Source organism: Neolamprologus multifasciatus, chromosome 1, assembly GCF_963576455.1.
Source record: "Neolamprologus multifasciatus chromosome 1, fNeoMul1.2, whole genome shotgun sequence".
Lineage (NCBI taxonomy): Eukaryota > Metazoa > Chordata > Actinopteri > Cichliformes > Cichlidae > Neolamprologus > Neolamprologus multifasciatus.
The window spans coordinates 24,111,074-24,128,764 of NC_140439.1; the positions used below are offsets into that span (position 1 = coordinate 24,111,074).

Below are 17,691 nucleotides of genomic sequence, written 5' to 3' on the forward strand. Positions count from 1 at the left end.
TCAACCCTGTCACTGCAGGGGGGTTCAGACTGACCAAAGGGTTCTTGGTCATGTCCCCAGTCGAAGCCTTTTTTGCTCAGATATCAAACTCCTTCCATTAGACCATTATTGAGGCCACTGTACTCCTGGGAACACTCCAAGCTTGAGAAATTGTTTTATACCCCAGCCTGGGTCTGTGTCTCACTGCAATTTTATTTCACAGGTCTACAGAGAGTTACTTGGACTTGGTAGCTTGGTTTTAGTCTTGACATGAAACAATACACAGGAATGTGCCTTTTTAAAACTATGTCCAATCAGAGCAATTTGCCATAAGAGCAGTCTAATCAAATTCTAGGCACATATTTTTTGCTATAGTTAAAGCAGACATGATGCACCTGGCAACAATCTGTTGAGTCCCGCTCAAATAACGTGTACAAAATTAGCTGAATGCTTTCAAATTTTTCAAACAGCAATTAGTCCAGTGCGACGAGCTAACGTTTCCGTGCATTTGTCTACGTATCCATCAAGAAAACACACCTTAACATGTACTGTGCTGGAAAACTGGCGCAGCAGCAGGAAACTGCATCCAGACTTCATGCAGAGTTTCAAGAAAACACTGAAGCACAACGTGAGTTATTGTATCAAAACTTTATTCTCAAATAATGTCATCAAAATAGCTGATAGATAAACTGTATGTCTCTTTAGCAGGTTGTGAGGCTGCATTCACTTACTGTTATTTAAACCTTCATAACATCCCATTGTGTTTCTCCTTCATGATCTCCAAGGAGGATAGAAAATTCAATTTTTAAGGTACATGTATATTCCAGGAACCTCCAAAAACTGTTGCCAATTTGATAATGAAGCTAGCGCCTAAATTTGCAACATGTTCACGTTCCACTCTAAAACCAGTGTTTAAGCAAGGAGTACCAAATCTCTTCTCATTTAGACAGAAATGAGGTCAGATTTTAGTCCGTAAAGGGGTCAAGTCCAAAATCCAAAATCTTTTTGTGCCTATGAATGTCATCCCACACAGTCGCACAGGGCTGCTGTTACACAAGAATACTGTCTTTTACGAAGCTTCATTTCAAACCACCGGTAACTACCCTTAATAATATTATGACACGTAACATCTGGTGTTTGTTTAGTGTGTTCACGTGTCTGAGATCCATTTTTTTTAAAGTGTAAACAATATTTTAATGAGAAGAGTCACTAATTTTTAGGACAGCTGCCACATAAGAAGCCATACAAAACTGTTGAATGTGTCACTGCATTGTGTACCATATCTCTGTGAATGCTTTCAAAGCTTTAATGTTCAGAAGAACGACATAAGCTGCAAAAGTGTTTTACACAGTCAGTAACATTGTCTGAAGGTGTGACTCTCGTCATACGTGTCCCTTCAGCACAAATACAATCAACACCGGGTTTCTGTTCCTGTGTAAAAGCAGCCATGATGAACAAAAGAGATCTGACATTTTTATATTTTTCATCTTTTAAACTCAGTTTGAACCATAGATTTTTTTACATGGTGTGTAACAGTAAAAACATTGACTGTAATGAACAAGATTTTTTTGTACCTACTTCATTAATCATAAAAAGTACAGCATGTTTAATAATTTGTTTCTTCTTTTCTTTTTTTACAAATTCTTCATAAAAAATAGATTTCTGTACAAAAATGTTTTTTTTCTTTTGCACCTACTTCAAGTTCAGCAGCACATGATGATGGTGAGACGACGGAGATGAAAATGTAGATATTATGAGGCATAAAATAAAAACATTTACAATGAATGCAACTTTCTGTTAAGGACCTGCCAATTCTCAGCTTATTCCTGCCTTTCGGGGGAAGAAAAAATAAACTCTATATTTCAGTATTTATGAGCAACAGCGATGCTTTATGTTAATATGTGTTGCTGAGAATGCATCCTTTTTGTGTAACGTGTAAAGATAGCATATGTGAGGCTCACACAGCCATGAGCTGGCAATGTCATAATTATCCTTTTGGTTAAATAGTGGAAATAATGTAATATTCAATCCAGAGCAGGTAGTAGATTTTAGCTCTAACACCAGCACACAGCATGAGAAGCTTGTCCTCACCAAACTGTTGAGAACAAGATGCAAAATAAATATAAACTATACTTAATATTTCGTTTGATTAGCATAAAAAGTGAAACAAAAACAAGCCAGATATTTAGACTATATGTGTGTAAGTAAGACTAATATTGTTTGAGAAAAGAGATACACAACAAGGTCAGATTTCCATCTGGCAATGCATTTCCAGCAGTGATTTTTTTCCCTCCTCCCAAAGCTCATTGTGGCTTTGAGTCCCTTGTTTCACCAAGGACTGCTGACAATACCGCTTTAGAAAAATCAAACTTCTCCCCAAGCTGCGAGAAGTCCTAACCGAAGAAGTAAAAATAACCTCGGCATTTTACAATGTAGTCTGTAGTTCCTTTCTTAAATCTTGCGGCCAGCTGTCGCTGCTTTAAGCAGCGAAGACTGCTGACAATACCAAATTAAGGAAAAACTTTCAAACGTCCTCACAAATTCTGCAAAAAAAAGGGAAAAAAAGGCCTTAAGTGAAGAGAACAACGTCCAGATTTCCAAGGCATCTTGTGGCACTTATCTGTCACGTTTAGCTGAATTCCGTTTTGCTCATTTTAAAAAGGTTGAGCGATAGAGAATAGTAGCACTGCTGTTAATCCGTTTTTAAAGTCACTGTAAGCTGCGATGTGCACAGCTAAGGCTGCTTTTCTCCCCAGTACCTTCCTTTGGCAGGGCACTGGGGAGAAAATTAGTCTTAGCTATGCCAGGGATTGTTGTAAGGTTTGACTCTATCAATTTCTGATACAGTAAATCACTGCACATGGCTTATAAATATTACCATGTAGATAAGCATTGTGTCCATGTATGCTCTTAACCAATAATGTGGTTAAGAATATGAGTTATCTTTTTAAAGAGAATCATGGGAGGTGTCTTTTTATCTCCAGATGTCTCTTCTTCACTTTCTACAGAACCTATTTTTACCACAATGTTTAGGACTTTTTATTGAAATAGATGCTTTTATAAGGGGCGATCGTGGCTCAAGAGTTGGGAGTTCGCCTTGTAATTGGAAGGTTGCCGGTTCGAGCCCCAGCTTGGACAGTCTCGGTTGTTGTGTCCTTGGGCGAGACACTTCATCCGATGCCTACTGGTGGTGGTCAGAGGGCCCAGTGGCGCCAGTGTCCGGCAGCCTTGCCTCTGTCAGTGCGCCCCAGGGTGGCTGTGGCTACAATGTAGCTTGCCATCACCAGTGTGTGAATGTGTGTGTGAATGGGTGGATGACAGGTTGTGTAAAGTGCTTTGGAGTCCTTAGGGACTAGAAAAGCGCTATACAAATACAGGCCATTTATAAAATATTTATTGTGCTTGGCTGTAAAATAGTACTTCAACACTGTCTGCACCACTACTGTGACATTGTTAATGTAAATTTATCTTCGTGTGAATATACGCTTACTCTCAGTGTATGAATGCAAGGAGTGAAAACACTTACTGAAAGAAACAGCTGATGATTGCATCTGTAACTATGAAGCTGACTGTTGGAGAAACCTTGAAGGGTCAGCGGAGGTCAGACATGCATGCGAGGCCCCAGAAACATTATAACTTGAGAATCCTGCTGCAGTTTTGATATGTGCAGTTTGTGTTTGGCTGAACTTCTGTGGGGACAGTAAGGTTCCGCTGTGACCAAAACACCAGAATAGAGACAACGCAGAGTCTGAATTTTCTCTTTCGGGCACACAAGGAGATCAAATCTCTGCCATTAATTGTTAAAAACGAGACCTTTTATTACGCCGGTGGAAACCTTGGAGCTGCTAATTTTCAGGCTCTATTATGCACTCTTGACTCCATAGGAACTCTCAACTGAATTAATTAAATCAATTAAAACAGAGTCACGGGGTGCACTCTAACAGTTAAAAAAGAGAGTGGAGGCTCACGAGGTGTGAACAGATGCTCTATTTTTGTTTACAGAAGTCTTGTTTATTCCTGTGAAGAGACTTTAGATATGCATCTTCTGACTTGTGGTTATTGCTATTATTTTAGCCACTACACTCGTCTGTGTATTTTTATTTTGTCTGCATCGCATTGGTGCTATTTTTGGCTGTCTGACCATGACCCTGATACCGAAGCTATAAATGACAGGCTGACAATGAGGTATAATTCCTCCATACAAAATTATTGTTCCAGCTCACTTTTCCAGCATTTAGGGTTGTGTGTACAGACACATTCAATTACCGGAGCTGAAAAATCTAAACACCCCCCCCTTTCTCCCCATTTGCTGTTAATTTATTCTTCCTTATCTCATAACAGGTGGCTGTGACAACCTCCTCATGCTGAATGCTTTTTTAAATCCCTGTATTTAGGTTATAGTGAAAACCTACACATTTCAGTTAAATTAACCTTTGCCACACTCACTATAACATGGTTTTTAGGGTATTTTTATCATTATCTACTCACCATTTCATACTGTGTGAATGAATGAATAGGTGTAGATGAACACATACATACCATGGACATGGGAAACATAAATAAAATAAAATTTTGGACAATTAAAAAAAAAAATGCGTAAGGTTACAGCAAATTCTTGACGTATAAAAACAATGACTCAATGTTGTGCATGGAGTGTGGAACAGGAAACAGACCTAAAGACAACGACAGACGATAAAAGCAGTTAACATCTGTGATTTAAACCAAGTGCAGCATCTTTCGAAAAATATAAATATTTTGAGAGGGCACTGCGAGAAATAACAAGCTTGGTAAGCGACTTGAAACTACCGGATCTTTTTTGAATCCTGAAAACCGATTGATGCTAGAACAGCATTTTGATTTAAAATAGCAAGAAATTAAGCCGACTGGGGTCGCACTCACTAAGCTTGTGTATTTGTTGCAGTGAGGTTCCAGCATTGATAAGCAGGACGTAACTTACTCTCTGCACACGAGGTATTTCTCAAACAATGGAGGGGCTCAGGGGACGATAACTATCGACAACAATAATTGTGCATGTTGTCATCATGCTGTATCTTTTTGTCCTCTGTGGTAAATTACCAATTCTCAACACAAACAGGTTGTGCGCTCTTTAAAAAGGTGTGTTCAAACAAGATAATGTGCATCAGATATTTGATGTGTTGAAACGATGCATGACAATGTGTGTCAAAAGAGCGTTTTTAAAGAGCGTTACAGAAACAGTCACTTGTTATTCCTGAAAGCTCACACAATCAACGGCTACAACTGTAGCAGTAGAATCCTCTGAATTTGATATACTATATATCTAACACTGTAAATATTCGAGCAACACAAAATTCAAGTACAAAATTGTACATGTAGTCCTCACATTCTCACATTGCAAATAATAAAAACTGACAGATTTGATAGTTTAAATAGGTAGTTTTTCTCACTGAATGGGGAGTCTGAAGATAGAAACTGCTTCAAAGTCTGGTGATGTAGCACTGAATACTTCTGTATCACTGGCCAGATGGCAGCAGGATAAAGAGGCAGTGACTGGGGTGGGTATTGCCTTCTTGTCTCCTTTGAGTTCTGCACAAACGCCTCCCCAATATCACTGATTATTGGTAAAATGACTACCGGTGATGCTCTCCTGCTACAGAGCCTTCTGGTCTTGGGCCATGTGCATCCCATATCAGTAACGTGACACCAATGTTTCACTGGGACCAAACTGCACATTATAAAATCTTTTTGAAAGATTGTATTTAAAGTGTTAGATATTACTAACAACTTTCAGTATGAGCTTTCAGAAACAGCAAAGTTTCTAAATGGCAGGACGACATTTCCTTTCCTGCTTGGAGGTCTACAGGTAAACTATTCCCAACTTTCTGGTTGGCTAGCGTGTTGTCATGGCAACAAAATAAACAACAGTATAGCATGTGGTCACACCTTCTGCTTACAGGGAGTGTGAAATATAAATGTGTATATACAAACACTCTGTAACCCTGTATTTAATCATTTTTGTCATCTTTTTAAAGATAGAAGTTTTTGAATAAAATGCTATTTTTTAATTACTCATTTTCCAAACCCATTTCAGACCCAAAAATTATTCATTTTTTTTCATAACCCAGTCAGAAAAACACACTAGTGCAAAATTTGTGCGGTTTATATAAAGTTGATATTTTGGGGTCCCCGGCAGCAGTGGTTTGGGAAGTCCCATGGGGCCACTGGGGTTTTGAACATACGAGTCTGTTCATCAATATCTTCACTGAAGAAAAATGCCAGAAGAGACAATAAGAGGCTATTTGCCTCTGCTTCCACAGCAACATGTCCTCCTTCCAGCACGACTGACAGAGGTGTCTATCTGTCCTTTTGTTTGCGTCTGTCAGTCAAAGAATCTGTCAATCAGTTCATCTATTTCTGATTTTGTGGCTGGAGAGTATATAAAATCAGTCATTTCCTGACTGATAGTCCCGATCAGAGCTATGAGAAGACAATTCATTTCCTGGATTTGGCTACAGCTGATTGCAGCAGTCGACGATCCTGACAGCTTATTGCCTCCAGGCTTCCACTTGTTCAGCCACCAAGCACAGAATCCTGGCTAGTTTAAGAACGAGAATCAGTTGTCTGACTCCTTGATTGTATTAGACAGGCCTCTGGAAACCAGTCCACTGTGTACACCAACCGGGCAACTCAAATGTCTGGTTTTCTGGTTTATTTCAGCTTGCCTAGTGCTACTGTGGAATATTGTATTAAGTTGACTGCATGTATTTTGTACCTTTATATAATCGTAGTTGAAAATGTTCAATTGACATCTAAAATAAGTCCACAGGTTCTGATACTGAACCTGGGGAAAACTTTGTTTGCACAAGCCTGATTTGGTATGTTTTAACCTAATAAGTTGCTGACTGAGAACCTTCACAGACCTAATAAGTTGCTATCTACTGTGTGTAGACATTATTAGAAAAGGCGAAATAAGGTAAAGACAATTACAGAAACCCATAATTAAGTGACAACTAAACTTTACTAACTCTGTGATTGTCCTGCTATATTGAACCCAACTCGTTCAGATCTCCAAATAGGCTAAAACATCGTCAAAACTTCACTACAGCTTCTACTCGACCCTGGCTTGATTAGCACTTGTCCATCACAAGTAGCACTAATTTCATTCCAGTGTCCAGGACTGAATGAGAGTGTTATTATGTCAGTATGTTTTGTCGGTCTTACAGCAGTCTGTGCAATCACTGTTATTTTTTGAATAGACTCTGTCAAAGTGTCATTACATCTCAGGTTATAGTCCTGTCAAGTCCCATATAAAGGAAATCCAGAAAGAGGTATATCTACATATATGAACCATCTAATGTCTGGAGGGTGGATGAGTTTCCCCTGAGGTCTGAACCTCAAATGAGTCAAACCCATTCCTGGCCTGCAGCAGGGGAGTTCGTAAGGGGCGCTGGGATAGATCAGCATGAACAAGTTTAATTGTAGAGGGGATTTCAGAGGCCCATATGACACTGGCCATATAAAACTCTTTCTATAAGAAGGTTGTGAAAAAGCACGTCAGCCAAAACTGGACAAACATGTTCTTTCAGGGAATTTAATTAATTGTATCCTAAATCTGTGTTTTTCCCTAATGTCTGAATTACAGCATTGGATCTCCTGAACGACAGACTTTGTGTTACTTGATGACGTCATTGTCTCCTCCCATGCTTATAGGTTCCAACAGATTTTCTCCCTTTTTCCTCTTTCAGACTACGGGGGGGCATTATCCTTGTTCAGGTAGGAAGTGGAGTAGAGCTGCATCACTGTGCAGATGATGCTGTACGAGGACCAGCTTGCTACACAGCGACTGCTCATGGTGACGAGTCCAAATCCTAAGTTAGTCCTTTTGTTTTTGTTTGGTTAAACCACACTGCAGACAATAGCAATGGATGCTGGACTGAACCACTGTATGGGCAGTGGCATGATAGCTGGACTATACCACAGTGCAGACGGTATTGAGTGTGGTATCAAATCGAACTGCCTTAGCCTCAGTGGGTTTCATGTTGGTGTCATACATTGGATTTTCAAATGATGCCTGACCATTGGAGCTCTCGTGGCCAACATAGCCATTGAACTGGACCTTTGGACGTGTCCTAAAAGAGAAAAGAAAAATGCCATTGCATGAGTTACACAGAGCTACTTTTTTAAACTTTATTAAATGGTCAGGAACAAAAAATACACTACAACCAAAAGTGGACGGGAACTGAAACACAAATGGAAAAGTAAACTATGCAGTAAAACAGCACAACAGTCATATTTTCAATCCAGGAAGAATTTACACAGGCCTGTGAAACTGTTTACCTAAGAAAACGTTTTTGCACACAGACTGTCCAACATTTAGAACAAAAAACAATCAAACCAGCCATCAGTTATTGAGCCTCAAGGTTTAGTGACTGATACACTACAGTGATCTAGAAGCCAAGTAGTAGTGAATTGAACCAGAGCCAAAAACGCTAGAGAATCAGGTGGCTCTGCCTGTGCTGGATTTCATACTGTACACAAACTGGTACACAATGGGAGTGCTCTCTGTCACTTGTCCTTTTGAACACACATTTAAAATATTCTCTGAAAGCACTCGTTAATATTTATCTCACATTTAAGCTTAGATTTTAGATTTTATATACAAATATTTGCAATTCTATTTTAAAAAACACATTTTTAGCCTTTGTGTTCAGAAACATTCATCAGCAACAACTCTGTCACTGTTTGTCTTCTGGCTCAACCTGAACAAACTCTTATATTTGCTGAAAACAAATATATACATTGATGTTTTACAGAAAGGTACATAGAAGCCCTGAGCGAATTTAAAATGCATGAATATAGCAGGAAGTAAATAAATTATGTTCCATTATGGCTGCTCCCCCTGGTGGAAACATGAGATATTATAATTGTTTTTCCCTACATACTACTTAAGGGCGTTACCACTTGTGGCTGCACTGACTACATTGCTCGCAGGGGATCTCATTATGGCCACATACCAGCGGGGGACCAGCCAAGGATCGGACAAAGATCCACCATGCTCCTTTCACGGACTAGCCCGCCATTTAAGTGTCTGTGGGATGTTTCTGAATGCATTTTATATTTGAATTTTGAAAGAAATACTTTGTGCAAAGAAGCAGCTCTTCTCTGAAGTCAAGGTGAGAACGCTTAGCTTTTCTCAGGAGCGAAAAGTTAGCTGTTAAAAAAAAGACTTGCTGTATTTATTCAGTTTTATGCCCTATTGAGGACTTCAAAAAGCACAGAAAAGAAAACAATTAATGGACAGCAGAATGGCCGAGTTTCACTACTTAAGAGAAAGTCATCTACGTGTAATAGTTAAGAATTAACTTTTTATTTACCATATTTATTTTTGCCAAATATAACTGTAAAATGAAATTTAAAAGAAAAAAGAAATGACTCCTCTCTGTCATGTCAGCTGGCTTGTTATGCATGTTGGTCTGCAACTTCACCCTTAAGGTTAAAGGAGCAAACTTTGTAATAGGAATTTTCTAGTAAAAATCTACAAATTGCAGTGAAAATTTACGGCAGGAATGAGAGCATGTACCATAACACTCTGGTTTGAGTAGCCTGGCTGCCCAGTGCCCATCCACTGCTCTTATATAACCATATCAGCATGCAAACTGCCATCATCCAATAGCACCGGTTCAAAAATATGCAAATTTATTATTACTCAGCCTGCTTGATTTATTTTTTTTTAAGAAAGTTACTGCAGGGGTTCAAACGGATATACTATATGACAACCTCCCTCTAATTTGACTGTTTGTCGCCGATTAAATTTTTGGATAATCAGGTCCTATAATCCAGTTAGATATAATCACTTACTCCCAGACCCTGTGGAACTATTAGCAGGGAGGAGCACTGCAGCAAAAACGCTGTTTGACTCTGACCTCATTAAGAGTGTATGTACGTGTGTGTGCGCACGGGTAGAAATCCAACCCTGGGGAACCACTAAGCCTACCCTACATGCTCAACCCATTACTTTACAAAACTGCACACAGTAACACACACTGCAGACCTCCCTGCGTGGCAGCAGCTTAAATTGCTGCACTGGTCATGGCTGTAGGTGCAATAGTTTAATTTTATTGGTAGAATGAAAAATGGCAACCATAATTGCTTTGACAGTATTATAGATACTGTGCAGACATATGGGCCAGAGCAAGGAAACTCTAGTGTCACCCACTCACACCTTAGTTTTAGTGCATAAGCTAGTAGTATAAGCTACTACCGTACATTCTCTGTACTGTACATTATCTTCTGTTGGCTTGCCATTATGTCGGCTAGGCATTATGATAGGCTCGCCACGCTAACTTTTCCATCCTGCTATCGTTTTAGTGAGGATTTTTTTTCCATTATAGGTAATACAAGACAAGCAATTTTAAAAAGCAAACATTTCACGTGCTTTGATCGACCCATTTCTATCAGGTCAAATACTGCACTTCTTCTTGATGACATGATGCTGACAGAAGGATGACAATGAGATCAAAGACAAAATAAAATGCCCTTTTTTACAAACTTTAAATGACTGCTGTTTTAACAAAGTAGGGCTGCACTATTTAAAAAAAAACATTTCTTTGTTTTTTTGGAAGGGAGAAAATAAAGACTCCCCCAAAATCACCTTTAGTGAATAAGGAGAGTCCTGTTATTCCAATAACTTCTGAAGTGAAACTTATTTTGGTTCTAATTTCGTTTTCAATTTATTTCCCTCACTTCAGAGCAACATTTTGGGGTAACTGTGCAGCCTTACTAAACAGCACAAAGAAAAGTCTGAAAACTAAAAACAATAGATGAGAAGTTTGACGGAGGATGTGGCGGCGGGCGGAGGTCTGGTTGTTGTTTGAACCAGAAGGATGACAGGTGCCAGTCTTACCTGCCGCCAGGCCCCCAGGTATCTTTTGGTCTCTCATTGTCATCTGTGTCAGCAGACAATGTCCTGCATACAACCATCAGCTTTAATATACATCAACCAGCATTGCACATTGCTAACTGGCAATCAGGTTGTATAACAAATGTGATGCAATGATAGAGTCACTAGGCTAGAAGACTAATGAGTGCATATTATGCAAAATGTGCTGTTTGTCTGTGCAAATCTGCATGACCCTGTGCACATCTGTTGGCATACGAGCCTTTACCCAATGTTAACTAAAGCATAGCAAAATACATGCAACTATTGTGCAAGCTAAAATAGGTCTAAATAGACTCTACAAGGCTCATTGCATACTAAAAGCTGTAGCACAGAGCTACCATAAATGACAAGCCAACAGATTAATGTGTGTTAGCGTCCATAGTCTAGCTGCAAAAGATGACTTTGTAAAACTTTGACTGATTACGGCAATGTCCTCAAACTGTAAAACCTCACACAAGTGTTAAACAGAAAACATCGAGATGACATTTTACCCTCAGTATAGTCCTGAATTATCTGGCATCTTAAGTCACTGTAAGCCTGCTGTGAACTTTCTAGGAACAATAATTAATATCTGAGGTCAATCAGATTTAACCCACGTGGGCTTAGAGTTTAAAAGCTATAATTACATTTTTCAAATGTCTGTAAACCTGTCTTTGCTAAAATGTATCAAACTGCCACCTTCTCAACTCAATTAGGGACAAAGAACGCACAAACGGATTGCTTTCAAAAATGTATAATTAATCTCTTTAGGACTGGTTGTACTTTGTGAGTCTCAAAAGATGCATGGTTAAGTTTTGGTGTCAGCCCATTTAGAATGAGAAGTATGGAAGTGGAACCAAGAGAGTCACTAATTCAATACGCCATGCCTTTGCAGGCATCTTTGTAACTGACAGACATTATGTAAATACACCAAATAACTAACTGCCTTAGCTGAATGAAAGAACTAAATCAATGGATCAATGAAACCCTTATAATTCATTTGAAAATGATCATCTTTAAATAATTAAAAGCAGATTTTATCAGGTGAACATCTTGAAAATTAAATGATTAGATGCTCTTCACATGTTCATTATAAGCATCCAAACAAAATATAAAATTTCACTGACATTAGTTACTAAGTTATTATTTATTGCCTTTTTTAATAAAAGAGATTGAAGAAAAGCCAGAGCACCTGCTTTGTATTCTACTCTGCTGCTCGTCTGTTTTTCCTTGAAGGACTGATGTTGATGATAGAGCTTACCTGTGCTTGTAGAGGTAGAAGGCAAATCCGGAGAGGATGAGGGCAAAGAAAGGAACTAAGATGGCTGCTGCCACAGAGCTGCTGTTTGTGTAAGGGTTTGATGGGTCCATCGGCATGGTTACAGGGTCTAGGGACAAAGACACAGATAAACCAACACATGCATAAACTACTGCACACAAACACCTCTTTGTGCATGGTTAAAAGACGCTTTCTGCATTGTTAGTTTCTCTCCTGTGTCTATTTAGGCTGAAGCAACATTTATTTTATAATATTTTAACTGATAAAAAGACCTCATTAATATTAAATATTTTAGTGCTTCCATAATGTTAATACTGATGGTGACATTACGAAAAAGCCCACCTTGTCTTGTCAGATAGAACTTGCCAAAATCTTTACTGTGAATATGGCCCTGGTAGACAAACGTCTTCTGGTCCGATTCAGCAGTAACCTGAAAAACAGAAGTACAATTTAATAGGAACTTACAGTACTGTAAAGTATACTGTTAATGTAATATACAGTATACTGCATGCAGCCACAATTTGCATGATCAATTATTTAAAGTCTTGTTTTTATAAAATGCATTAATGTAATAAATTCAATAAACGGTTTCATGTTGGGTATACTTTTGATGTACTACCCTTGGCAGTATAATGGTTCAGTATTTAACACTATCTTCTCACAGCAAGAAATTTATGGGTTTGAATCTGGTGGTGAAAATTCTTCGCTATAAATCTGGCCAAAATGGTGACTTGAACACATTTATTTAGACGTAAACCCTTCATGCAATTTTGTTACATAAGCACAATGTCCTGAAAAGAAGTGGTTGCTGCAGATGGCTGTCCCTCCCCTTCTTCCTGTTCAAAGGGAGTTTTTCCTTCCCACTCTCGCCAGCTGCTAGCATAAAGTGAGCTGTTTGGTTCTTGGGATTTTCTCTCTATTACTGCAAGTTCTTTACCTTATAATACAATGGCATGACAAAACTGAATTGAACTGAAGCCTGTTTATTCATGGAGTTCCTGCATGTACTCCAGCTTACTTCCTCAGTCTGAAGTGACAGGTGAGACAGGCTGAAGCGCTCCTGCAACCTGAAAATGGGTTGATGGATGAATACCACATCCTCTACACTGTGCTCCATATCCCGCTCTCTATCGACCCCCTTTGCTCCACTGTTCATCTAGTTCAGAATTTGAGGACTGCTTTATTCCGAGATCAATAATCAAAATTTCATCTTCTGACTGTAAGATTGTCTTTTTCGGGAATCGGAATCTCACCGAGCCACGCCATCACTTTCTTTCATTTGCATCCAGATTAGCTGTCTGTCTGTGTGTCCATCATTCCTTCCTTCATTCTTTCTGACACTTCTTTCCTTCATGTGTGTCTACAACAATGTTTTACAGTTCCTACACACAGTTACTCAGTTTTTCACTTCTCCTCTCTGTCAACATGTCAAACATGACCAGCTGTCTGTCAAATTTCTCACAGATACAATATGTAGACCAAAAAAGTCCCAGCTTTGAATATCAATTTTGAGGTTGCATATTTCTTCACATTTGCATCACATAATGAAGAAGTGGGCTTTTTTTTCATTATTTGTCTGGTTTTCTTAATCAAAGCAGTAGGAAACTAATGTATACAACGTTACGTGTCAAAAAGAAATTTGGGATACATGGAGAAAATGTGGAATAATTATTGAATAACTCAGCTCCAGATTTGTGATCCTGTGGAGAGTTACATGCTGGAACAATATCGTGTTGAGGATATTAACTTCTGGAGTTATACACATGCCTGGGCATCTCATGGTGACAACAAGCCGTGTCCAAATTCACTCCCACACTGACTGATTCATTCCTGCCTGTATGACAGACAGGCAGCTGTTTACTGAGCAGTAAAGTGACACCATCATTTTGTGAAGCATTGCACAAAGTCAGTTTCCACAATTATAAATGCAAGGATTTGTTCTGAAATATGCTATAATGGGTGGTACAGGCACTCCTCTTAAAATGTCCAGCTGGGAGTGCTTAAGAGTGCAGCTCCGATGCTTTGGTTGCTATGATACGGAATATCCACAAAAAGAAATGTGTTGCCAGTACCTGACTCTAGATGACTGATGCTTACTTGGTGGATTCAGAACAACAAAATCTTTATATCTGTATTATTATATTTATATATATCCATATCCAGAGATGGGCAGTAACGCGTTACTGTAATCCAATTACTTTTTTCAAGTAACGAGTAAAGTAAGGGATTACTATTGCAAAAACGGTAATTAGATTACTGTTACTTTCCCGTAGGAACGCTGCGTTACTGCGTTACTAAAACTGTGATTTTTTTGCGAGAATGTCTCATGACAGTGACGTATGACAGTGACGATTCTTCCACTGACCGCTGCGGCACACCTGCACCAGGGTAAACCTCCGCCTACCCTACTCCTGCTTTACAGGTGAAAATAGAGCAAAAGGACCGCTAGTCTTTGACTTTATTTATTTTCTGCTGTGTTTTACTTGCATCTATTTGAAAGACTGAGTGTAAACACACACAAAAAAATATATTTTATGTGCTGGAATGTGCAGAAAATAGGTTTAAATATTAAACTAATTTCTTCCAGTCAGTGAATGTTGCATATAATTAAATTTTTGCTTGATGCATAAAGTTAAAAGATTAAAACTAATAAAACAAGTTTTAAAAAGGGACTTTTCCATTTGATTACATTTTGTATGATGGATTATGTAGAAAAAGTAGAATTGGGCTGAAAGATCTATCGCTTTATCACCTATTCAGGTTGTAAATCGTAAATCGTAACTTTGAAAAAGTAACTAAGTAATTAATTACCTTTGAAAATAAGTAATCAGTAAAGTAACGGGATTACTTTTTTAGGGAAGTAATCAGTAATTAGTTACTGATTACTTTTTTCAAGTAACTTGACCAACACTGTCCATATCACAACGCACCTCTTTGACAAGAAGCAAAAAATGCTTGATACGGGAAAAGAAGAGGAAGTTTTCTTACATATCCATCCATGGCCCAGTTGTCATTCTTAAACTTGCTGTAGTAGTGCTCTGTTGGCCCTTTCACCTGGTAGACCTTCAATAGCAGCTGGTTTTCCTCTGACTTGTAGGTACCTGGATAGAGATAGAGAACAGTTAAATATACAAATAGCTTGGCTAGTGCCTTGTTTTTTTGTTAGCAGTTCGAACGTTAGAAAGCGGTTAGAAATGCAAATATAAAGACACAGAGGCAAAGGTGCAACTGGAAATTGAGAAGTGAAAAGACTGACAGAAAAGTTGATAAGCAAACAGGAAGAAGAAGACACTTTGACACTGTTTAATGATCATACTCTATTTTCTTCACCAGACACATGACACATTACGAAGGAAAAAGTGACATTTACCCTTCAGCTACACGTCTCTACTTGGTTAACTACACAACACAAAACTGCTGCTGTTTAATATGACAAGTCCATTTAAGTGAGACATCAGAAATCTAAGATGAAGTTACTCGACTGGCTGACAGTTAAATTCCATTTTTTACCAACTAGTAATTTTTTTAACACATAAATCTACGGTTCATATAAATTAAACAGAACAGTGTTTAGAAAAATGTGCAATATAAAGGAACGTGCCAGATTTAACTCACTGACAACAAAGTCAGTGCTATAAGAAAGTTCAGACCTTCACACCGTATAAAATCAAGTATTTTTAACTTAGGCAAAAAAGGGAGACAAAAACTTAAGAGCGTGATAATCACTATTTGGTATGACCACCTTTATTCTTCAACACAGCCAGCAATAGTTCTCCAAGTTTCTTAAAGGGCATTCCAAAGGTCTTCTTTGGATGTTGGCTGCCTTTTGTTCCATTCTCTGTAAAGATGATCCCACACTGCTTCAATAGGTCCGGGGTTTGAGGAAGACAATTCATGACTCAGTGTTCCATTGTGATCTTTTTAATGCAAGTATGCTTTTACTATATTGGAAGTGTGAGTGGGATCACTGTTATGATGAAAAATTAAGCTCTTGCCAATCAGTGGCTTTCCAGGCGTTACTGTATGGTTGATTCTTGACAGGCATACTTCTATGAAACAATTTCTGATCCACTGAACGGCCGCATGTATCTCTCTGGTCCTGTGTCAGAATTTTGCTCTATTTTTTTCCTATTCCTTAAGGACATGACTTTCAAATAATGTTCATCTGCTGTAGACAAATTATTTGGTCCTTCACTTTCTTCTTTTGTCCTCTGTGTGTCCTGGTTCCTTGTTGTTTTAAGGACATACTGCACACCATGTTGAGATTTGCCAAATTTGTGGCAGCAGCTCTTTGGGAATCACTTTGTTATTGCAAAAATACTGTTTTATGCCTGTTGAACTGTGTTACTTTTTATTTTTCACAGATTCAACTAAAGAAAAGGGAACAAATTATGTGCTTTTGCAACAGGCTGCTAGTAACAAAGTGTCTAAAGATGCTATTTAAAATGGACTTTTTGCCACATTTTCTGTTATGTGTATATAAAACTGTGGTTTATCCCTTAAGTAAGGTGCCTCCTTTGTGCTTGAATGAATTTTCAGCCAGTCCTAAGCGACTTTAAAATAAATAAATAAATAAATATTCTTCTGGAAATGGCCAGGTGAAAGACCATTAAAAAAAACAAAAAACACGAGGCCGGGCTCTTTGGAAACAAAATGAAAAGAAGTGGTGGCTCAAGACTATTGCACATCGGCGTATTTCAAATATGATTTATGACTTGTAATACTTACATCAGGTTTTTTTTAACTGAAGCAACAAACTGACTCAAGTGTTTCTTGGTTCTGTTTTATGTATAAAACTGCATTAATGTGTTTCACACAGTCTAAAAGTAGAGCACTAGCTCCTCTCTAACAACACTCAAAGCAAATTTATGAACGTGAATAATAAATTTTGCTTTGAGTGCTTCCTTTCTTGTTTTACCTGACAATCTGATGGACACGCCGCTGGCTTCCAGTAATGTGACGTTGACTCGACCACTGGTATCATTGAACCCAGTAACTGTAAAGGCAGTGGCCTGTCTCTTCCCAAGGTACTCATAGAAGCCGCTCCACTCAGAGTTCGGAGAGAAGACATCCACTGGAACTGCAATGAAGTCAAAGGCACAAAACAGGAGGAAATCTAAAGTTTAGCATTTGCTGTTGCTATCAATATCATTAATGTCACACTGTTTTTTGGATATTTTTGTCAGCTATAATCTGCACCCTTTCCCTGTTAACACTAAATAACATTAAAGGTCACAAACAGGGAAGAAACATTTATTATTATTAGGATTAGTCTTAAATATTTGACAAAACAAGACACAGCACTTCTACCTTTTAGTTACTTCATAATTGAACAGGCCAGTGTGAGTTTGTCTGAATCCTACATTTAGAAACAGGACTTCTTTAAAACACAGCAGCTGCAGGATTCGTGGAAGATCAAAACTGTCTCCGTCTAAATGCATATATTGATTACAAAATCCTACTTAAAACCCATAAGGCATTAAGTGGTATTTCACCTGAATGTTTTCACTAATTTATTTGCTGCATCTCAGCTGTA

General features: G+C 38.4%; 1 protein-coding gene across 1 annotated transcript in view; it reads right to left on the reverse strand.

The window, feature by feature from the left end:
• Positions 1 to 612: 612 nt before the first annotated feature.
• The window catches only part of csmd1b (CUB and Sushi multiple domains 1b), a 437,934-nt gene continuing 420,855 nt past the window's right edge, over positions 613 to 17,691 (reverse strand). The window contains 7 exon segments of the mRNA XM_085164942.1: positions 613 to 6,845; positions 6,879 to 8,087; positions 10,862 to 10,924; positions 12,138 to 12,264; positions 12,498 to 12,585; positions 15,144 to 15,256; positions 17,074 to 17,235. Of these exon segments, the coding sequence (XP_085021068.1) occupies positions 7,928 to 8,087; positions 10,862 to 10,924; positions 12,138 to 12,264; positions 12,498 to 12,585; positions 15,144 to 15,256; positions 17,074 to 17,235 (713 nt within the window). The 3' untranslated portion in view covers positions 613 to 6,845; positions 6,879 to 7,927.